General features: G+C 47.4%; 1 protein-coding gene across 44 annotated transcripts in view; it reads right to left on the bottom strand.

Annotated features, from left to right (window-relative positions):
- SNX29 (sorting nexin 29) overlaps positions 1–23,857 on the bottom strand; it is a 657,788-nt gene that overhangs the window by 572,925 nt on the left and 61,006 nt on the right. For all 44 annotated transcript variants that reach the window (XR_013412446.1, XR_013412447.1, XR_013412452.1 and 41 more), the window contains 4 exons: positions 18,765–18,945; positions 14,368–14,438; positions 12,214–12,462; positions 8,578–8,953 (listed from right to left, as the gene is read on the bottom strand). Coding sequence is in view for 26 of the 44 variants with exons in the window: in XM_077987279.1 (XP_077843405.1) it covers positions 8,578–8,953; positions 12,214–12,462; positions 14,368–14,438; positions 18,765–18,945 (877 nt within the window). In the remaining 18 variants the exon portion in view is untranslated. The remainder of the gene's footprint in view (positions 1–8,577; positions 8,954–12,213; positions 12,463–14,367; positions 14,439–18,764; positions 18,946–23,857) is intronic.

Genomic DNA, 23,857 nt, shown 5'->3' with positions numbered 1-23,857 from the left:
GAAATGGCAGCTCAGATCGTAGAGGAAGGTCATGGAAGGCTGCCTGGAAGAAGCTGGGCTTCAGGAGGGAGCTGGCCCAAGCTCTGTTCCTTCCCAAGAACAGGAACAGACTTGGGGGAGGGAACAGCACATGCATCATAGGCCATCTGCTCCAGGTTCTGAAATGACAGCAGTCACCTGAGCTGGGGCTAGTGCTACTCTGCCTCACTGCTTCTGAGCCCCTCATGGGTAAAAGGACAGAATCAGACCAGTCACATCTGGGTCCCTTCCAAGAAAGGGGGTCGGCTCAACTATTAACCAGGCTCATATGATCTGTTATATTGTCACCTTACCCACAAAGTACAAAACTCTAATGCGTGCCATCTTTGTAACGCCAGGCTATGTGGTAGGGTTTGTTTGGGAGTAATGGCCCCTGCCTCTGAGCAATCAAGAAATGTTAATAAATACCTGGAGCTATTTTTGCAGTATAGTCGTCACCCAGTATCTGCATTCCATCTGTATCAACTGTTTCAAAAACCCCCTGCAAATCTGAGGATGCTCAAAGTCTCTTGTTTGTTTTTAGAGTCGGGGTCTTGCTCTGTTGCCCATGCTGGAGGACAGTGGCACAATCACAGTTCACTGCAACTTTGAGCTCCTGGGATTCAGCAGACCCTCCTGCCTCAGCCTCCCAAGGAGTTTGGACTACAGGCGTGAGCCACCATACCCGACTAATTTTTTGTTTGGTTTGGTTTTTTGTGAAGACAGGGTTTCGCTATGTTGTCCAGGCTGGTCTCAAAATCCTAGCCTGAAGCGATCCTCCCACCTCAGCCTCCCCAAGTGCTTGGATGACAGGCATAAGCCACCTCGCCTAGCCTAAAGTCCCCGATGTAAAATGGTGTTGTATTTGCATAAGCACATCCCCCCACATATGTACTTTACATCATCACTAGATTGCTTACGATATCTAATAAAATCCAAATGCTATGTAAATAGTTGTTATACTGTATTTTTATCTGTATTATTTTTATTGGGTTTTTTTTGGGTAATATTTTCGATCCACAGTTGGCTGAAACCATAGAGGCAGAACCCACGGATGCAGAGTCCATGGAGGCAGAGAGCCAGCTGCACTGTAAGCTTTTCTTTTTTTTTGAGACAGAGTCTCCCTCTGTCGCCCAGGCTGGAGTGCAGGGGCGCAATCTCAGCTCACTGCAAGCTCCGCCTCCTGGGTTCACGCCATTCTCCTGCCTCAGCCTCCCAAGTAGCTGGGACTACAGGCGCCCACCACCAAGCCCAGCTAATTTTTGTATTTTTAGTAGAGACAGGGTTTCACCGTGTTAGCCAGGATGGTCTCGATCTGACCTCATGATCCCTGCCTCTGCCTCCCAAAGTGCTGGGATTACAGGCATGAGCCACCGCGCCCAGCCTGTACTATAAGGTTTAAACATCATTTTGTATCTCAGTAGATAAAGAAGACCAAAGCAGATCATAATCATATCTACTTAAGAAGGGAAGGAAAGGGGGAGGGAGGGGCAAACAAAGGGAAGGGAAGTAAAAGAAGAAAGTGTGTGGCTTGTCCAAGATGTGACATTACTTATATAGTTTGTCTTTATTTTAGAGTTACTCTAAAATCGACAAATATTGTAATAGACCACAGAGTACATATTTCAGGCTTTGTGACATACTCTTCTTTGTTGGTGTCTCTTAACAACTCTTTAAAAACGTAACAGCCGTTCACTGCTTGGGGGCGGATTTGGCCTGCAGGCATGGTTTGCCAGCTCCTATTTTAGAGGCTTGTCAGGTAGAAGTCTCCTTTCAGCCCTCTCTAGCTTTTCGCCAGACATCTGGCACAGAGCGAGAAGCGCAGGAGTAAATAATCCAGCAGAATTTTGCAAGACGGATCATTCAACCATGCCCATAACACAATGAGGCTTTCAGACAGCAGGATGGGGGCAAAAGAAGAGCCACTCCCGCCGGTGTCCTGGCAGCACGCCCAACCTGGGCAGAGAACCAGGTGAACTTGGCTGTGCCTCTGGAATCTGTCAACGTGCCCTCCTGAGGCTCTGACCCGGCCACTGGTGACCACAGGGCAGGCACCCAGAGGTGGTCAGGGGCGCCCTTTCAGGAGAAGGCAGCAAAAGCAACCAGACCTGTCTCGGCCACTCCACTGCTTCCGGGCAGGTGCGATGTTCTGCTGGTTTCTAAGATAATTCTCGACACTTCCCTGCAACATATCCAAGGACAAGGTGAAGCCGGGCCCCAAGAGGATGAGGTTCCAAACCCGAGAAGTGAGCCCCAAGGACCACCACCTCAAAATGAGTTACATTAAAGACTGCTGGTCAGGCCAGTGGCTCACACTTGTAATCCCGGTACTTTGGGAGGCCGAGGCAGAAGGATCACTTGAGCCCAGGAGTTTGAGCCCTGTCTTTACAAAAAATTTTAAAATTAGCCAGCTATGGTGTTGCACATCTGTAGACCAGCTACTGGAGCGGCTGAGGTGGGAGGATCCCTTGAGCCTGGGAGGTCGAGGGCTGCAGTGAGCTGAGATCATTCCACTGCCTCCATCCTGGGCCACAGAGCGAGACCCTGTCTCAAAACAAACAAACAAAAAACCAAAAAAACACTCTAGGTGCTGTGGCTAACGCCTATAATCCCAACACTTTGGGAGGCCAAGGTGGGTGGATCACCTGAGGTCAAGAGTTTGAGACTAGCCCGGCCAACATGGTGAAACCCCATCTCTACTAAAAATACAGAAAAATTAACTGGGTGTGGTGGTGGGCACCTCTAATCCCAGACACTTGGGAGGCTGAGGCAGGAGAATCGCTTGAACCCAGGAGGCAGGGATTGCAGTGAGCCGAGATTGTGCCACTGTACTCCAGCCTGAGTGACAGAGCGAGAATCCATCTCAAAAAAAAACAAAACAAACAAAAAATATATATATATACATCTATATAATACACTGATTAGCTCATCTTCATAACACTAGATACTCTTAAACATCATTTGAGATGTCTGAGATTCCAAACGTCAAGATGTCAAGGCTTAAACTACAAAATCTTCTGCTGTTAACTGTCCCCCTGTGGCTGCACATTTAGGTCAACTCCAGTGTTCTGCTTCTCTGAATAAGGACTTTGGTATCTAGATGCAGCAACTTTTCCCTGAATCGAGGGTATGTTCTCCGGGTAGCTTCTTGCACTGGGACTGCTAAATCCAGTGGAATAAACATCCTTAAGTTCACACCAATTTGTCAAACTGCTTTCCCCCAAGGCTATCAACTGCTCCCAGCTCAACTGCTTCCAGCTGTCTTTGAGGGCAGCCCCCGTACACCACCCCTGCAGCCTCATTCATCCCACAGACACCAAGTGGATGCCATGGGATGTGCCTGGAACTGAGGACCCACTGACAGCAAGACCTTTCCCTTCCACCAGGGCGCCAACCCAAGGTCTCCACAAATACGATGGGCAAAATATGCGGCCTTGTTTCACTTTGCATTTGTTTAACTGCTAGTGAGATGCAGAATAGCGAGACGCCACATATGTTTGTAGTCCTTTCTGAATTATGTTTCCCCCTCCTTCCCTACCGGTATCAGAGAACACATATAAAGTGATTTTAAAAGCCCTGTCTGGGCCTGGCGCAGTGGCCCATGCCTAAAATCCCAACACTTTGGGAGGCCAACATGGGAGGATCACTTGAGGCCAGGAAGTCAAGACCAACCTGGGCAATGCCTTGAGACCCCATTTCTATAAAGAATTAGCTGCGCCTGGTGGCATGCACCTATAGTCCTAGCTACTCAGGAGGCTGAGGTAGGGAGATCACTTGACACTAGGAGTTCAACGCTGCAGTGAGCTGTGATCAGTCCACTGCACTCCAGCCTGGATGACAGAGCAAGACCTGTCTCAAAAAACAAAAAAAGACAAAAAACAAAAACAAACAAACAAACAAAAACGAAGAACAAAACGACAAACCCTGACTGTAATAAAAATACTATCCCTTTTAAAGAAAAATACAAAAAGCAAAGCTAGTACTTGAGATAAATACTGAGGCAGAAGAAACAAGACTTCTTCAGACATCAAAGAAGTGGTTTAACGACCGGTAAACCGAGGAGTAAGCCTAACTTTGACCAACAGAGGATCTTAAAGACCACAGGGCAGCAGACTCTGCCAGAGGCTTTGGCAATCCACAGTGAGCTTCTCCCGGTCTGGCCACATTCCCCTCGCACATCTGCTGTGCACCAGCCCCCTCGACCTTCCCTGTGAACACCAGCTTAGAATCAAAATCAAAGCATTACTCAGCAGGCCATCCCATCACTCCACTGTGTCTTCCCCAGGCTGCTCTGTGGCAGGGTCAATCAAGATCCCTCTGAATGCCAGGGAGAGCTGTCCGGAGTCTGCAGGAGGCCCTCTGGCTTCGGAGGGCCCAGGCCAAGTGAAGGTCACCCTGCACTGTGTTGGGCATTTACACATCACAATGCTGGGGGCTGCCTTGGCTCACACACCAGCCTCACCCATGTGGCTACACTCAGTGGCATCAGCAAGCAGCATCTCCTCAAAGGCCCAGATTACAAAGTAAAGGCACGTGGCCAGGTGCGGAGGCTCATGCCGGCAATCCCAGCACTTTGGGAGGCTGAAGCAGGTGGATCACTTGAGCTCAGGAGTTCAATACCAGCCTGGCCAACATGGTGAAACCCCATCTCTACTAAAAATACAAAAATTAGCCGGGTGCAGTGGCGCACTCCTGTAGTCCCACCTACTCTGGAGGCTGAGGCAGGAGAATCGCTTGAACCCGGGAGGCGGAGGTTGCAGTGAACTAAGATCACGCCACTGCACTACAGCTGGGGCCATGAAGCAAGACTGTTCCAAAAAAAAAAGAATAAAGGCACTTGCGAGGTTTAATTGTATGTGCCAATTTGGCTGGGCCACAATATCCAGACATTTGGTCAAACATTATTCTAGATGTTTCTACAAGGGTATTTTTTGAATGAGATTAACATTTTAAATCAGTAGATTTTGGGTGAACCAGATTACGCTGCATAATGTGGGCGGGCTTCATGCAAGCAGTGCAAGGCCTCAATAGGAAAAAGACGGACCTTCCAGAAGAAGAAGAAATTCCACCAGCAGATTGCCTCTGGACCTGAACTGCAACTCTTCCCTGGGTCTCCAGTCCACACGCCTACCCTGCGGATTTTGGACTTCCCAGCCCCACAATCACATGAGCCAATTCCTTAAAATAAGTCGAGAGAAGACTGGGCACGGTGGCTCATGCCTGTAATCCCAGCACTCTGGGAGGCCAAGGCAGGTGGATCACAAGGTCAGGAGTTTGAGTCTGGCCTGGACAACAGGACGAAACCCCATCTCTACTAAAAACACAAAAGTTAGCAGGGTGTGGTGGGTACCTGTAATCCCAGCTACTTGAGAGGCTGAGGCACAAGAATTACTTAAACCCCGCAGGCAGAGGTTGCAGTGAGCCGAGATTGTGCCACTGTACTCCAGCCTGGGTAACAAAGCAAGACTCCATCTCAAAAACAAAACAAAACAAACAAACAGGAAACAGAGACACAGACAGACAGAAACAGAGATAGATAGAGACGGAGTTAGAAGTAGAGACAGAGGTAGAAATTGAGGCAAAAACAGAGCAGGACGGAGAAGGAACTATACACATCCACATACAGAATGCGCCCCGCTCAGTCCCGCCCCACTGGTTCTGCCTCTCTGGAGAGCCCTGAATAACACAGCAGCTCACACGACTTGGATGCCAGATATAAAAACACTCACACGCTATGAGCAAGAACAAGGGCTGCTGAAAAGCTGCCCTAACAAAGAGTTCAGTCGTAGGAAAAAATCTTGTGTGTGAAAATATTCATTTGAGATAGGCTGCAAACAAAAGATTGGCTGAAAACAAAAAGCAAAAACAGAAACCATCAACCTAAATACCCAACAAAAGGGGAAACATTTCACAAGTCATAACGTGTTGATCTGACTGAACGGCAACTGCATTAGCCAGGGTTCTGCGGAGAAATGGAGCCAAGGGGTGCGTGCATGGAGACAGAGACAGATACAGATACAGGTTTATATTGAGGAACTGGTCCACGCAACCACAGAGACCAGGAAGTCCCATGACCCACAGTCCACAAGCCGAAGACCCAGGAAAGCTGGTGGTGTGGCGAAGTCCAAGCCTGAAGCCTGAGAACCGGGAGAGCAGATGGTAGGAGTCCCTGGCCCAAGGCAGAAAACCCACGTCCCAGCGGAAGCTAGCAGGCGGAAAGGAAAGAATCCCTCCCTGCCTTCACTTGTTGTTCTGTTCGGGCCCTCAATGGATTGGATGGGGTCCCTCCACACTGGGGAGGGCTGTCTCCTTTACTGAGTCCACCAATTTAGACACTACCCTCACCCAGAAACATCCTCACCGACGCACCCAGAAGCAGAAGTAACGTTCAATCTGGGCACTCCACAGCCCAGTTAGGCTGACACACAAAATTAATCATCACATCAAAAATCAGTATTCATAATTATGTAGAAACATGAAAAACATTTGACAGAAGAGCCGGGTGCAGTGGCTCACACCTGTAATCCCAGCACTTTGGGAGGCCGAACCGGGCAGATCATGAGGTCAGGAGTTTGAGATCAGCCTGGCCAACTTGGTGAAACCCCGTCTCTACTAAAAATACAAAAATTAGCTGGGCGTAGTGGCGGGCACCTGTAATCCCAGCTACTTGGGAGGCTGAGGCAGGAGAATCACTTGAACCCTGGAAGCAGAGGTTGCAGTGACCCGAGACGGAGCCATTGTGCTCCAGCCTGGGTGACAGAGCAAGACCCATGTCAAAAAAAAAAAAAAAAAAAATTGACAGTATAAGCTTTGGATTACAGCATATCTGAATCCAAACCTCAACTTCGCCAATGGTTTTGACAAATCTTGCCTCTCTATGGAATCCTGTTCTTCTGTCTGTAAAATGGGGGTGATATGCCCATGAACCTCACAGGGTTGCTAGAAGTCTTACAATACAGTGTACAAATCACCTGCAGCATCTGGCATATCTCAGATGATCAATAAGGTAACACTATTAATACAAGTATCCATGTGGATGAGGACTAGAGTAAAAATAAAAAGCAATAATAGGCACAGTCTCATCAGAAAAAAAAAAAAAAAAAAACCCTAATATTAAAACAACATGAAAATGAAAATCTTAGGGCTAAAGGTATACTGCAGCCTAAACAATACCGTAAGATGTAGGCCAGACAGAAAGATACATTTCTGTATATTCATTTTACATTTTTTATGTTTTGTAGAGATGGGGTCTTGCTGTGTTGCCCAGGCTGCTCTCAAACTCTTGGCCTTAAGCAGTACTCCCACCTCAGCCTCCCAAAGTGCTGGGATTACAGGCGTGAACGACTGCACCTGGCGTCATTTTACACTTTAAGGAACTGGATTTTGCAGTAGTCATGATTAGTAGGGCACTGGGCTCTACAAAGCCTAAGAGGCAACTAGCTTATTTGGGGTATTTTGGGTTTTTGTTTTTTTTTGAGAAGGACTTTCTCTCTTGTTGCTCAGGCTGGAGTGCAGTGGTGTCATCTTGGCTCCGCCTCCCATGTTCAAGCGATTCTCCTGCCTCAGCATCCTAAGTATCTGGAGTTACAGGTATGCACCATCATGCCAGGCTAATTTTGTATTTTTTTTAGTAGAGAAGGGGTTTCACCATGTTAGTCAGGCTGGTCTCGAACTCCTGACCTCAGGTGATCCACCCACTTTGGTGTCCCAGAGTGCTGGGATTACAGGTGTGAGCCACTGCGCCTGGCCAACTCCACGGTTAAGGGCAGCAGGTGCAGGCAAGTTACTGCTATTCACACCCCTGCAGATAAACACAGAAGTAACCATAACACAACTATTCTCCTAACCCTGCCTTCGTCCTGAGCTTCCTGTGCTAGTGGCAAGTCAGATGCAAGGAAAATCCAGAGTAAAAGTAAAAAATAATAATAGGCACAGTCTCATCAGACTGTGAAACCCTGTGAACCCCGGGAAGTGAAAATGACAGATGTATGTATAAAGCAAGAATTTCAAGGCACACATTCTGACCTTAACTTTGTATTAAGTGCCCTCAAATGTACTCCCTTCCCCTCTTTCAGTTCTCAGGGAAAGAGCAAATAACACTCCTTCCAAATAACACTCCTAAATCAACACCTGAAGAATGAATGATGCCCTGGGCAAATATAAAACTTGCAGTTGTATTTTACCTCATACCATAGAAAGAGAAAACGGTGAACTTAACCCCCTCATTAAAAGCACAAGGGGAGGCTGGGCATGGTGGCTCACGCCTGTAAACCTAGCACTTTGGGAGGCCAAGGCAGGAGGATCACTTGAGGTCAAGAGTTTGAGACCAGCCTGGTCAATGTGGTGAAACCTCATCTCTACTAAAAACAGAAAAATTAGCTGGGTGTGGTGACAGGCGCCTGTAATCTCAGCTACTCGGAAGGCTGAGGCAGGAGAATAGCTTGAACCCGGGAGGTGCAGGCTGCAGTGAGCTGAGATCATGCCACAGCACTTCAGCCTGGGGGACGGTGAGACTCCATCTCACACACACACACACAAAGAAGTGTGATGGGAACTTACTTCTCAGGTGACTCTGCGTGGCCCCTGTGCTTCCTTCCTGATGAGTTTCCATACACGTCATCTTCGTTTTCATCCACATCTTCATCATCGATGCTTTTCACATCAAGCTTCTGGTACCCAAACTCCCCATTCAAAGACAGGGAATCAATTTTCCACGAGTTGCTGCTCTGACTTCCATTGGAATTTGGCCCAAAGGGGCTTTCAAAGGCTGATATGATATTTACAGAGGAGCGGTCGGAGTTGTCCTCCGAGCTCTCCCCTGCCCCAGGTGTCTTTTTAAAAATGTCCCCAGAGTTCTGCTCATCCTCCTCATCATCAAATGAGATAATGTTGGTCACTTTCTTTTTCTTCTTTCGCTCCTTTCTGCATTTGGCATCTGGCAAAAGAAAAAAATAAAAAGATATGATATAAGAAAAAGTAGGCAAGACAAAAGGATGATGGAACCAACTCACCTCCAGGTTATGGAAAATACTATTCTACTGAGAAATCCACTGTAACATTAATTCAGACTTTTTAAAATCCTCAATGAAAATCTGTGTACAGAAGATTGAGCAGAATGGATACAGCCCTCTACCACTGATTTAAATAAACACACCACAGAGCCCACATTGAAACTGTTCCTTCTAAGCAGTCACTTTGATGCGAAGGATGCTACCATTACCAAAATGATCTTCAGTGCTTCTCTTTGGAAAATATTCTCATAGCCGTAGATGACACCAGGAAAACCAGCTGGGGGGTATAGTCAAGAGTTGAACAGCCTCAAATTCCTGCCATTCCTGTGCAGTGCCCCTTTGCAATGGGGCTTTGTGGCTCCTCCCAGCCAGAGGTGATGTCTATTTCTGCACCCTCTTGAATCTGGCTGGCGTAGTGCTTTTTTTTTCTTTTTCTTTTTTTTTTTTTTTTTGAGTTGGAGCATCTCGCTCTATTGCCCAGGCTGGAGTACAATGGCGCAATCATAGCTCACTGTAACCTCCAATTCCTGGGATCAAACAATCCTCTGGCCTCAGCCTCCTGAGTAGCTGGGACTACAGGTGCATGCCACAACACCTAGCTAATTTTATTATTTTTTTAAAAGATGAGATCTTGCTGTGCTGCCCAGGCTGGTCTCAAAACTTCTGGCCTCAAGCAATACTCCCACCTCAGCCTCCTAAATTGCTGGGATTATAGGCATGAGCCACCATGCCCTGCTTTTACCAAGAGAATGTGGCAGAAAGGGCCGGGCGCAGTGGCTCACGCCTGTAATCTCAGCACTTTGGAGGTGAAGGTGGGTGGATCACCTGAGGTCAGGAGTTCAAGACCAACCTGGCAAACATGGTGAAACTCCATCTCTACTAAAAACACACACACACACACACAAAATCAGCTGGGTGTGGTGGCGGGTGCCTGTAATCCCAGCTACTTGGGAGGCTGACGCAGGAGAATGTCTTGAACATGGGAGGCAGAGGTTGCAGTGAGCTGAGATTGCGCCATTGCACTCCAGTCTGGGTGACAGAACAAGCCTCTGTTTCCAAAAAAAAAACAAAGTGGCAGGAATCACACTGTGTGAGTTCTAGTAGCTAGGTGTTAACAGGTCTCACAGCTTTGCGTTTGCTCTCCCGGACAGAGGCCCTGACCCCATACATGAAGAAGCCAGCTCAGCCGACTGGAGGATGAGAGACCAGGAGCACAACCTGAGCCGCCCCAGCACTGACTCCAGACATGTGGATGGGGCCATCTTGGATCTTCCAGTCTAACCACCAGCTCCCATGAGTGAGCCCAAGGAATCCAGCGGAAGAGCCACCATGCCAACCCACCTAAAAAAGGAACGAACTGTGGTGGTTTTAAGTCGCTACATTTTTTAATCACTTGTTATATAGCAAATGCTAACTGAAAAAGAAATCAAGCCTGCCTTAGTGACCAGCACTCAGAGAAGATTCTTTGTGCCCCCATTTTAATCATCACACTTAGATGTAAGACGCTTTGAGGGAATTCCAAAAACCCAATCCGTCTAAATCAATGTGTGATGCGGTGAGGCCTCACTGGTATAGCACAACTCCGAGATTACCTCAAAAGCAGAGTTCCAAAAATGGGTGGGACTGCTACTCCTGTGGGTGTAGAAATTTCAGTGTCTTTGTTACATGAAGCCATCAACAGCCCTATCTCCTGCACTGTTCATGCAGGGTGTCTGCTGGAGAAGCACAGGGCAAGACAAACAAGGCCACTGTGTACCAAAGACACCATGGGATTCTGCACTTTCACCATCAGTAATTCCAAAGGGATGGCCCCAGTTACTGCCTTGTTTAAGAGATCTGAGGATACTGAGACTACGTACTTAAGCCCAAAATTTCCAATTTCAACCAGGCACAGTGGCTCACACCTGTAATCCCAGCACTTTGGGAGGCCAAGGCAGGAGGATCACTTGAGGCCGGGAGTTCAAGACCAGACTGGGCAACATAGCAAGACCCTGTCTCTACATATATACACATACATACTACAACAAAACTTCCAATTTTGCTGTAGTAACATCTTAATGTCCCAAACAAATCAAAGGGTATTGAAAACTTCTCACCAAATTAATCTTAACTTAATCAACTTTCTTTTTTTATTCAATTTTTTAATTAAATTTTTTTAAAAACAGGCTGGGCACAGTGGCTCATACCTGTAATCCCAGCATTTTGAGAGGGCAAGGTGGGCAGATCACCTGAGATTAGGAGTTCAAGATCAGCCTGGCCAACATGTGAAACCCCATCTCTGCTAAAAATACAAAAAGAAGCCAGCCGGGCATGTTGGCACACACCTGTAGTCCCATCTACTCAGGAGAATTGCTTGAATCTGGGAGGTGAAGGTTGCAGTGAGCTGAGATCATGCCCCTGCACTCCAACCTGGGCAAGAGAGTGAGACTCTGTCTCCAAAAAAAAAAAAAAAAAAAAAAAAAAGTTAAAAAATTGAGACAGGGTCTCACTACATTGCCCAGGCTGGTCTAGAACCCTTGAACTCAAGTGATCCTCCTGCCTCGGCCTCCCAAAGTGCTAGGATTACAGGCATGAGCCACCAAGCCCAGCCTGAACCAACTATCTTCTGCCTCCCCATGACTCCCTAGAGTCAAAGCTGACAACTCCTGTCCTTCCTGAGGCCTCTACTTAAAAGCCATCCCCAGTCAGAGGCAAGCCCAACGGCAGACGTTCCCCATAGCAGCCTATGCTTGGCTTTCATCCCTTTTATCCTAAGGATCATAAATTATATATTTTGTCATGAACTACCCACCCACACCCATCCCAAAGGAGACTGCAGGCTACCTGCTGGCAATCTGTCTTTCCTATTCAGCTCACTGCCTAGCACGCAGAATACGATGAAGGAACAAATAAAGGAATGAATGAATGAAGATCAACGTCATCTGGCTCCCGGTGTCTCTCACACCCTCACTTGCCGTTTGCTATGGTTCAGCTGCTCATTTTTCCACCCGGCAATTCTCGCATCTAGATAAGGCCGTCAGAGCCCTTTCAGAGTGAATGAGAATGAGAAACAGAAACACAAATGGAAAACCAGTGTACTGGACTCTATTCCCCTTGGAATGACTTTCAGATGATGAGGTACGTCCACCCCATCAGCCACATTCTGCTTCCCTCTGCTCCGCCTCAAGCACCCGTTCCCACTCACCGGCACTGACATTCCTGGACACGACAGGCAAGGGGTCGGTCTCCTGTTCAGGTTTGATGAGGATGGAGACGGCAGAGGAGGCTGTGATCTCCCTGAACAGGCTGCTCACTCCTTGCGTGGACTCCTTCAGCAAGGAGGTCACATTCTGCGTTGACTCCTTTAAGAGGTCTGAAACGGTGGGAGCAAACTTACTCTGCCCGTTCAAATCCTTGTTGTCGATGTTAATCGCAAAGAGTATGGAGTTCAGACCTGCCCAAAAAAAGGGAGAAGTCTGGAGTGCTTGCTGATGGGCAGTCATACCACCACCAAGAGAAGACAGCTGCAGACCACAGAGTACGGAAGAGGAGACACACTGATCTTAAATAGGTATAAAAATACTTCCGACGCGGAGGTTGTAGGGAGCCGAGATCGTGCTACTGCACTCCAGCCTGGGTGACAGAGCAAGACCCTGTCTCAAAAAAAAAAAAAAAAAAAAAACCTCCCATGAAACTGGGGTCAGCAGACATCCATTATCATGGGAGTTGAGTCATGCCACATTCTCTCCCTAATAGCCAGGAAGATAAATACAAATAAGAAGTCAACCAGGAGGAGGTGAAGGCACAAGTTCTGGGATCAGACTGCCTGGGGGTCAACTCCAGCACTGTCACCTACTAGCTACAAGACCTTGGTCCAGGCTGGGTACAGTGGCTCATCCCTGTAATCCCAGCACTTTGGGAGGCCAAGACAGGTGGATCACCTGAGGCCGGGAGTTCGAGACCAGCCTGACCAACACGGAGACACCTCATCTCCATTAAAAACATGAAATTAGCCAGGCGTGGTGGTACATGCCTATAATCCCAGCTACTGGGGAGGCTGCATAGGAGAATCACTTGAACCCAGGATGCAGAGGTTGCAGCGAGCCAAGATCATGCCACTGCACTCCAACCTGGGCAACAAGAGTGAAACTCCGTCTCAGAAAAAAAAAAAAAAACCTTGGTCCAGCAACTTATCATCTCCCTGTACTCCAGTCACCTTATCTGTAAGATGGGGACAATATTATCTCTCTCACAGGATTGTAAGTATTAAAGGCAATCACTCACAAGACACTCAGCTCCATAAACCATCAAATATGCACCGATAACATCATCATCATTACTGTGGACAGAAACTTACACTGGCATCTTATGGTCTACAAAGAAATCATGGTCAAATCCTTTTTCTCATCAATGGACAGGACTAACATAACCCCAAATATATGAGACTTAGTATAAACTTTCAAGGAAAAACAAAAATGAGGCAACAAAGAACTTGGAAAGAGGAAGCAAGTTGCCCACTTCAGTCCAGCTGATTCCACCTTTCACTCTTTGAGTCAAAGGGCAAACAATGTAACAGTCCACCAGGGTCTCCACGATAACTGTCACGTGTGTGGCTCCCGATCTCACATGATTCTCTCACAGCCCCATGAAGGTGATTGCTGAGACAGCATGATTCCCATCTCACAGAGAGGAAAGAAAAGGTAGCAAAGCTTATAGCATCTGCCCCAGGTCACCAGTTAGCAAGGGGTAAAGCCAGGATTCAAAGGTAGGTCTCCCACCTCTAATTCCCCGCAAGGTATATTACATCTCCATAGCCCAACTAAAAACTTTCTCAAATCTTTGCTTTCTCTGCCAGGGTCTCACATTCTAGATGAATAGACCCAACACTCTGGTCGGGCATGGTGACTTACACCTGCAATCCCAACACTTTGGGAGGCCAAGGTGAGTGGATTACTTGAGCCCAGGAGTCTGAGACCAGCCTGGCCAACATAGTGAAATCCTGTCTCTATTAAAATACAAAAATTAGCTGGGCGTGGTGGCAGGCGCCTGTAATCCCAGCTTTTCGGGAGGTTGAGACAGGAAAATGACTTGAACCCAGGAGGCAGAGGTTGCAGTGAGCCGAGATGGCACCACTGCACTCCAGCCTGGGCAACAGAGTGAGGCTCTATCTTTAAAAAAATAAAAATAAAACAACCAACATTCAGTGCTAGTAAAAGAAGGACAGCAGCAAGTGACTCATTAAGTTGTTGAGGGACACAGAAGAATCACAACATTCCATGGCATTGTGGATCTGCCCCAAGGCAGCCCCTCTGCTCGCAAATGTCACAAGGCACGGCGCCCTGGTCTGGGCCAGGCTTACCCGCTGCCATGGTTGGAAGCATGCTGGACCTTTCTTCATCCATCACAAAAGACCAGTCTTCATAAAAAGTGCTGCAGATTCAAAGAGAAGAGGAAATCGCTCTTAGCAGTGGTTCTCTGTGTCTATTAACGAAGAAATTTCATTAGACGGCTCCCTGGAAGATCTGCACCTGATCACCCCAGGAGGGATATGATTTGTCTGAGGTCTCTGCTGGTTTAAAGCTTCTGCTTACGAACAGAAGATCTAACACACACATCCTACAACTTCCTTGCTGGTCCCCCGAGACCCCCAGCTTCAGAGTACGAAAATAGACATTATACGTTAATGTATTTATAAAGCAGCAAAGTAGGAGGGAGCAGTCAGGTGGGTGACTTCCACTCAAGCAATGTCCCCAAGAGACAGACAGGAAATCCAAGCCAGCCAACAGGGCTCGCCTGATTTGCCTAATACAAGAAGAGACCATTTCAGACAGAAATTACAGAGCCTCTATGGCTTCATCAACCAGGGCATTTAATATAATGCCTGCCTTGGCCAGGCATGGTGGCTCATGCCTGTAATCCCAGCACTTTGGGAGGCTGGGGTGGGAAGATCACTTGAGGTCAAGAGTTCAAGACCAGCCTGGCCAACACAGTGAAACTCCATCTCTATTAAAAATATAAAAAATTAGCTGGGCATGGTGGCAGATGCTTGTAATCCCAGCTACTCAGGAGGCTGAAGCAGGAGAATCGCTTGAACCTGGAGGCTCAGTGAGCAGAGACTGCACCACTGTACTCCAGCTTGGGCGAAAGAGCGAGACTCCACCTCAAAATAATAATAATAATAATAATATAATGCCTGCCTAGGTTACAGACCTGAAAGCCCACATTATCCTTGGAAAAGGCCAGGAGGCTAAAAATACACCACAAATCTAGATGGCATTGGGATAAGGCCGTCAAGAAAGCCTACAGGGGCCGGGCGCGGTGGCTCAAGCCTGTAATCCCAGCACTTTGGGAGGCCGAGACGGGCGGATCACGAGGTCAGGAGATCGAGACCATCCTGGCTAACCCGGTGAAACCCCGTCTCTACTACAAAATACAAAAAAACTAGCCGGGCGAGGTGGCGGGCGCCTGTAGTCCCAGCTACTCGGGAGGCTGAGGCAGGAGAATGGCGTGAACCCGGGAGGCGGAGCTTGCAGTGAGCTGAGATCCGGCCACTGCACTCCAGCCTGGGCGGCAGAGCGAGACTCCGTCTCAAAAAAAAAAAAAAAAAAAAAAAAAAAAAAAAAAAAAAAAAAAAAGAAAGCCTACAGGGCCTGTCCAAGGTCATCTGGCCAATAAATGGTCCAGCCAGGGCTTAAAAGAAGTTCTCCCGAGTCCAGCTTCCAAGCTCTCTCTGACTTCCTGTCAAGCAATGACAACCAAAAATCCCCAATGCCATAACTTCCCCGCCAGGTCACTGAATTCTAAATTAATCGAGGCAAAGGTCAATTTCACTAAAGCAGTCAGGGATACACAACCTATAGTTGAGTGAGGGGTTGGAAAAATTAGCCACTGAAGTGACTGAATACAACTAACAGAAACTAACACTGGGTACACACAGACATAAAGATGGGGACTGCTAGAGAGAGTAGAGAGGGAGAAAAGCATAGACTGAAAAACTACCTACCGGGTACTATGTTCACTACCTGGGAGATGGGTTCAATCATGCCCGAAACCTCGGCATCACGCAATGTTCCCAGGTAACAAACCTGCACATGTAGCCCCTGAATCTAAAATAAAAATTGAGGCTGGGAACGGTGGCTCACGCCTGTAATCCCGGCACTTGGGAGGCTGACGTGGTGGATCACTTGAGGCTAGGAGTTCGAGACCAGCCTGGCCAATACAGTAAAACCCCGTCTCTATTAAAAATGCAAAAATTAGCTGGGCGTGGTGGTGCACACCTGTAATCCCACCTACCGGGCAGGCTGAGGCAGGAGAAAGAGAGAAGAGGTGCATTTCCAATATACTTTTCCAGAAAATATTAGCAGACGTACAAACCACGTGCTCAAGCTGACATTCTGACTGTACCTGATTCCTAAAATCATGATCCTTTAAAAATCTGAGCCCGTTTTCGTGCATCTAAATGAATGTGTTTTCCTCACATCGGGTTGGGGAAGTGGCTGGTGATCCAGGTAAGGTCAACTGTGATTCTTACCTGCTGGACTCACTTCTTCTTGATGTTCACTTCAACTTTGAGACTGAGTATGTAACTCTGAACTACCCATAAATGATATGCTGGAAAGAGCTTCACAGAAATTCACTTCAAGAAATAGGAGTAGGCCACACACAGTAGCTCACGCCTGTAATCCCAGCACTTTGGGAGGCTGAGGCAGTAGGATCACGAGGTCAGGAGATCGAGACCATCCTGGCTAACACGGTGAAATCCGTCTCTACTAAAAATACAAAAAATTAGCCAGGTGTGGTGGCATGCAACTGTAGACCCAGCTACTCAGGAGGCTGAGGCAGGAGAATCGCTTGAACCCGGGAGGCGGAGGTTACAGTGAGCCAAGATCACGCCACTACACTCCAGCCTAGGCAAAAAAGCGAGACTCCATCTCAAAAAAAAAAAAAGAAAGAAAAGAAAAGAAAAGAAAGAAAGAAACAGGAGTGTGTTTTCCTTAACTAAAGCTGGTTAATGCCCCAGAGGTCCAGATGTTCTCAGCCCCCCGGACTCTGACCCTGAGCAGTATACAAGTGTCACCAGTATCAGTCCTCCTGGCTCCCAAGTCCTCCCATTTTGGACCCATACAATTGAACAAAGAGCCACAGGCAACAGAGAACTTTAACGATATTTTCAAGAGCCCCAGTGCACAATACCAGAAGACCTGAGACATTACCAGTAGAGAGGTGACCACAGCAGTAGATAAAGCAGAAGAGGAGACCTGAACTAGGGAACACAGGTCAAGACATAAAATCACGGGAACACACCACACTGCTCACAAACTGCCCACTGATTGAATTCAGGGAAATTTCACTGTTGAAGATCTGGGCATTGCTGATGGGGAAGTTACTTAAGGAACCGGAAGAGGATTCATCAATGTTGCTCCGTATCACTCAAGGACACAAAACAACACGTCTAGTCCACCATTCTCAGAGCAAAAGTAATGGCCACGCCCAGGCACGGTGGCTCACGCCTGTAATCCCAGCACTTTGGGAGGCCTAGGTGGGCAGATTACCTGAGGTCAGGAGTTTGAGACCAGCCTGGTCAACATAATTAAACCCCGTACCTACTAAAAATACAAAAAATTAGCTAGGTGTTGTGGCACATGCTACTCAAGAGGCGCTGAGGCAGGAGAATCGCTTGAACTGGGAAGACAGAAGTTGCAGTGAGCCCAGATAGCATCAATGCACTCCAGCCTGGGCAACAGAGTGAAACTCCGTCTCAAAAACAAACAAACAAAAAGCAAACACAAAAAAATGACTTCCTTCTCCAAGTTAAAATTTCCATGTTTTTTTTCAGTTTGGGATTGAACGAATGCAAGAATCCCAAATTAAAATTCTATGCCTGGCATGGTAGCTCACACTTGTAATCTCAGCACTTTGGGAGGCTGAGGTGGGAAGATTACTTGAACCTAGGAGTTCAAGACCAGCCTGGGCAACACACTGAGACCCCATCACTACAAAAAAAATGTTTAAATTAGCCAGGCATGATGGCATTCGCTTATGGTCCTAGCTGCTCAGGAGGCTGAGGTGGGAGGATTGCTTGGGCCAGGGAGGTCCAGGCTGCAATGACCCGTGTTCATGCCACTGCACTCCAACTTGGGCAACAAAGCAAGACCCAGTCTTAAAAAAAAAAAAAAAAAAAAAAAAAGGCCGGGCGCGGTGGCTCAAGCCTGTAATCCCAGCACTTTGGGAGGCTGAGACGGGCGGATCACGAGGTCAGGAGATCGAGACCATCCTGGCTAGCACGGTGAAACCCCGTCTCTACTAAAAATAAAAAAAAAAAAACTAGCCGGGCAAGGTGGCGGGCGCCTGTAGTCCCAGCTACTCGGGAGGCTGAGGCAGGAGAATGGCGTGAACCCGGGAGGTGGAGCTTGCAGTGAGCTGAGATGCGGCCACTGCACTCCAGCCTGGGCGACAGAGTGAGACTCCGTCTCAAAAAAAAAAAAAAAAAAAATCCAGAAAGTGAAGAGCAAGCTATGTCCTAAGACAACAGCTCTCTCCACATTCAAGTGCCATGCCGAGCCCTTTACAGGCAGTCTCTCAATGATTCTCCCCCAAGTTTCCCCACAGCTCAGCAGAACACTCCAGAGCTGTCAGAGGGAGGCCCACTTGCCCCAGATCGGGGAACTAGGATGAAAATCCAGGTGGTCTGACTCCAGACTCCAAGATCTTCACCCCTTGTTCCACCCCATCCCAGGTCCCGTCCCAGCCACGTACCTGAGCCTGCAGCGGTCGGCCAGGAGCATGTGGAGGTAGCGCTCTAGGGAGTGCTCGTTGAGGGCACAGCGCAGCCAGGCGCGGCCCCGGCCCACGTCGGAGGCGATGTGGCGCAGGGAGTAGAAGCGCTGCAGCTCGTGCTTGTTGAGGACCTCCTTCACGTAGTACCAGAACACGGGCTCTACGGAGAGAGGGCACAGGCACCTGGCACTCAGCCTGGGGTACTTAGCATTGGGAAAGGAACACACAAAGCCCCTAGGCCATGATGAAGATTGTAACAGAGTATCCCCTTAGGATGGAAAAGGTGGGGGATAACACCAAAGACATGGAATCAACCCAGATACCCACCAATAGTGGACTGTATAAACAAAATGTGATACATTTACACAACGGAATACTACGCAGCCTTGAAAAAGAACAAAATTGTGTCCTATGCAGCAACACGGATGACTGGAGGCCATTATCCTAAGCAAATTACACAGAAATAGAAAATGAAATACTGCATATTCTCACTTATAAATGGAAGCTAAACACTGGGTACACACAGACATAAAGAGAGCAAACAACAGATACTGGGGACTGCTAGAGAGAGTAGAGAGGGAGGACAGCACGAACTGAAAAACTACCTACCAGGTACTATGTTCACTACCTGGGAGATGGGTTCAATCATGCCCTAAACCTTAGCATCACGCAATGTACCCAGGTAACAAACCTGCACATGTATCCCCTGAATCTAAAATAAAAATTGAGACTGGGAACGGTGGCTCACGCCTGTAATCCTGGCACTTGGGAGGCTGACGTGGTGGATCACTTGAGGTCAGGAGTTCGAGACCAGCCTGGCCAACACGGTAAAACCCCGTCTCTACTAAAAATGCAAAAATTAGCTGGGCGTGGTGGTGCACACCTGCAATCCCACCTACCGGGCAGGCTGAGGCAGGAGAATCACTTAAACCCAGGAGGCAGAGGTTGCAGGGAGCTGAGATTGCACCACTGCACTTCAGCCTGGTGACAGAGCAAGACTTAGCCTCCAAAACAATAATGAAATTTTAAAAAAGGTGGGAGATACAGAAGACTATATCAAAAATAAGAATGACTTTAAAACCTCTCATCCAGAAAAGACCAAAGTTGACATTTTCAAGAATTCTCAGTCTTTTTTACTGCATTTTTCTTTTTTATAATAAAATCAACATTTGCTGTAGGCTGAATTATAATCCTCAAAGATATTGACTTCCTAAGCTCCAGAATTCTCTGCATATTATGTTATACGGTAAAAGAGTCTTTGCAACTGTGTTAGGATCTGGAAATTGGGAGGTTATCTTGCATCACCCCTGTGAGGCTGATGTAATCACAACATCTTCATCAGAGGCAGGGACAGGCAGAGAGAAACTTGACGCAGAATAGGAGGACATGATGTGACCAGAGAAGCAAAGACTAGTATGGGGCAGCCACAGCCAAGGAAAGTGGGCAGCGAGCAGACTCTGGAAGGGCCAGGAACGGATTCGGCCCTGGAGCCTCCAGAAGCAAGCAGCCCTGCTGTCTGTCACCTTGACTTTAGCCCAGTGAAGCTGATTTGGGACTTCTGGCCTCCGGAACGGTGGGAGAATAAATTATAGTGTTTAAAAGTCACCAACTGTGTATTAATTTGTTACAGCAGCCAGAAGAAAAGAACACATCAGGCCGGGCACGGTGGCTCACGCCTGTAATCCCAGCACTCCAGGAGGCCAATGCAAGCGGATCATCTGAGGTCAGGGGTTCCAGACCAGCCTGACCAACATGGTGAAACCCCATCTCTACTAAAAATACAATAATGAGCCAGGCCTGGTGGCAGGTGCCTGTAATCCCAGCTACACGGGAGGCTGAGGCAGGAGACTCACTTAAACCCAGGAGGCAGAGGTTGCAGTGAGCTGAGATCACACCACTGCACTCCAGCCCGGGCAACAGAGAAAGACTCTGTCTCAAAAAAAACAAAAAAACAAAAAAAATAGGCTGGCACGGTAGCTCACTCCTGTAATCCCAGCACTTTGGGAGGCTGAGGCAGGCAGATCACAAGGTCAAGAGATTGAGAACATCCTGGCCAAAATGGTGAAATCCCGTCTCGACTAAAAATACAAAAATTAGCTGGGCATGGTGGCGCATGCCTGTAGTCCCAGCTACTCGGGAGGCTGAGGCAGCAGAATTGCTTGAACCCGGGAGGTGGAGGTTGCAGTGAGCCGCTATCATGCCACTACACTCCAGGTTGGTGACAGAGCGAAACTCTGTCTCAAAAAATAAATAAATAAAACCACATCATATTGTATGAGTGTATATGCATACATAGTTATATGTGTAATTTTATATCCTGATTCATTTATTTCTTGTCTAGATCATGAACATTTTCCTATTATAATTAAAAGTCTTTCAAAGATGATTTTTGGGCCGGGCGCAGTGGCTCACGCCTGTAATCCCAGCACTTTGGGAGGCCGAGGCGGGCGGATCACGAGGTCAGGAGATCGAGACCATCCTGGCTAACACGGTGAAACCCCGTCTCTACTAAAAATGCAAAAAATTAGCCGGGCGAGGCGGCGGGCGCCTGTAGTCCCAGCTACTCGGGAGGCTGAGGCAGGAAAATGGCGTGAACCTGGGAGGCGGAGCTTGCAGTGAGCCGAGATCGCGCCATTGCACTCCAGCCTGGGCGACTAAGCGAGACTCTGTCTCAAAAAAAAAAAAAAAAAAAAGATGATTTTTGATGGTTTTCCAGTAAAACATAACTATTTCCCTACTACTAAGGGCATGGCACATGGCCAACTTTCCTTCTGCGCAGTAAAGAACACCCCTATACATAAATAATTGTCCTCATTTCTAGTTCCTTAGGAAAGATTTCCACATGTCAAATGACTCAGTCTGAGGATAGGAACAGATTGAAGGCTTTATGGGAAACTCAAGACAGTTTATTTTTACCCATAAGACAGTCATTCCTACAACTACTTGTATCTCCTCACATCCCACCACTTTTTATCCACATGTACACAGATTTTTAAATTTTTTTATATACATTTTAAATTATTATTTGTTTATTTTTGAGACAAGGCCTCCCCCTCTGTCACCCAGGCTGGAGTTCACTGCAGCCTCAATGTCCTGGCCTCAAGTGATCCTCCTGTCTCGGCCTCCCGAGTAGCTGAGACACAGGCATGCACCCCCATGCCCAGCTAATTTTTTAATTTTTTATTTATTTGTAGAGACGATGTTCTGCTATGTTGTGCAGTCTGGTATCAAACTCCTGGCTTCAAGTGATCCTCTTGCCTAAGATTCCCAAAATGCTAGGATTACAGTCGGGAGCCACCATGCCCAACCCCAGATTTTTTCATAGTTGTCATGCTAGTGTATACATAATTTTGTGATCAATTTTCTTCACTTAACATTGGCTCTTCAACACTTTTGCGGGCTGGCAATAATAATAACAGCAGCAACAGCAACTACTATTTACTGAGCAGTAACTAAGCACCAGCCATTGCAGTAAACACTTTACATCTGACATCATCACAACCAAGGCCATCTCCATGTGAAAGACAAGGTCTGAAGCCAGGACAAGTAAAGCGACTCACCCAGCAACACAGTTAGTAAACAGTATGGCAGAAAGGGACCTCAGAGCTCACTGCAAACCCAAATCACGCTGCCTTGCAAAATGAGGGGACTTGGCCTTCTTCGAAATGGTCACGTTCACAACTGTTTAATACTCCAAGTGGGGGAAGCTGAGTCTTTGCAGTTAGACCCGGCTTTCAATCTAGGAGCTAAACAGGCTCACAGTCCCCTCTGAAACATCACAAAGGCTTTGAACCTGCCTTCCAGAAGTAGGCAAGTACACCCATCTCCAGAAACTGCATGGCAGGCTAGTTAAGTTCACTCTAATGTTTCAATTCAACTTCACCAGGATGCACTGCATTCTTTCTATGAGCTGTGAACCGAGGTAGGCTATGTGTCACCAGTTAGAGACAACAAGAACTCGTCCCTAAGGGACTTCCAGTCTAGCAGGCAGGACGAACAGAGAAAAAGTCCATTCAACCAAATGACCTTCCGCAAGTCACTCAACCATGCTAAGCCTGAAAATCCTCTCCCATAAAATCAACACAAAAGTACAGAATCACCCAAGGTTACTGGGGTAACTAGAAAGGGAAGGAAAGCACCAAGCAGAGTGCCCAGTCCATGATGACCAATCAGCATTTGCTTAATAATTAATTCCCTTCACAGCAGAGGGCATTTACGTGGGTTCTTCTGTGTTCGCAGCATCTAAATGTACACATCTGTATGCGTGAGCGTAAGTATGTGGGATCAAGCCAATCGCTGGGATCATTTAGAATAATCTTCCCAGGAATAACAAAAACCAGCAAGAGGGCAGGTCCCTCAAGACTATCTACTGTCTCAATCCCTGAATGTCAAACTAATCCACTTCCCAAGCTCATCAGATCAGTCTAATCCACACAACTGTACACAACCGCCTTCCTTCCACTCTCCGCCTCACTCAGAAACCAGGACGGGGAATCTGGTGACAACTCCCTCAGTCAGCTGGCCAACAAAGTGTTTCGAAATACCCCAGACCATTATCTGTACGTCCATCACATTTCCAATCAAGTGACTCTCACCTGCAGCCTGTCTTGAAAAACGCAGTCACCTCCCTCCGACCTTGAATCTACATGAATGCTTTAAAGTATGTTTTCACCTTTCAATTCTGCAAATTGCTTACTGCTACAGAATCCTTTTAAAGCTTGTCAGGGTGATGCTGCTGATGATAAGAATTATCCCAGCAGGGTTCTGCTTCCACTGCCAGAATGAATGTGCTCTATTTAAAGTGCAGCTCACCTGCCAATTAGCGCCTGCCGTGTCCGTAATTTAATTTAGAGATATACGCTGATCTGCTTTGAAACATGGTGCTAAGTCAAAAAGCGGGCAAGGGCTTCTGGTTCTGCAAACACCTGAAAGCCAAACGCCAACAAAAACAAGTGCCAGGGAGGGGTGTTGAGAAGAGCTGCCCTGGGGCACCTGTTAAAAGAGGATGACTAACAGCACCAGGCTTTTGGGAAAGTTTCTATCAAGTCTTAACCTATCACCGATGCCATCAC

Source organism: Macaca mulatta, chromosome 20 (genome assembly GCF_049350105.2).
Source record: "Macaca mulatta isolate MMU2019108-1 chromosome 20, T2T-MMU8v2.0, whole genome shotgun sequence".
Lineage (NCBI taxonomy): Eukaryota > Metazoa > Chordata > Mammalia > Primates > Cercopithecidae > Macaca > Macaca mulatta.
The sequence above is the reverse complement of the archived record's forward strand: the minus strand, read 5'-3'. Positions and strand labels throughout refer to the sequence as shown.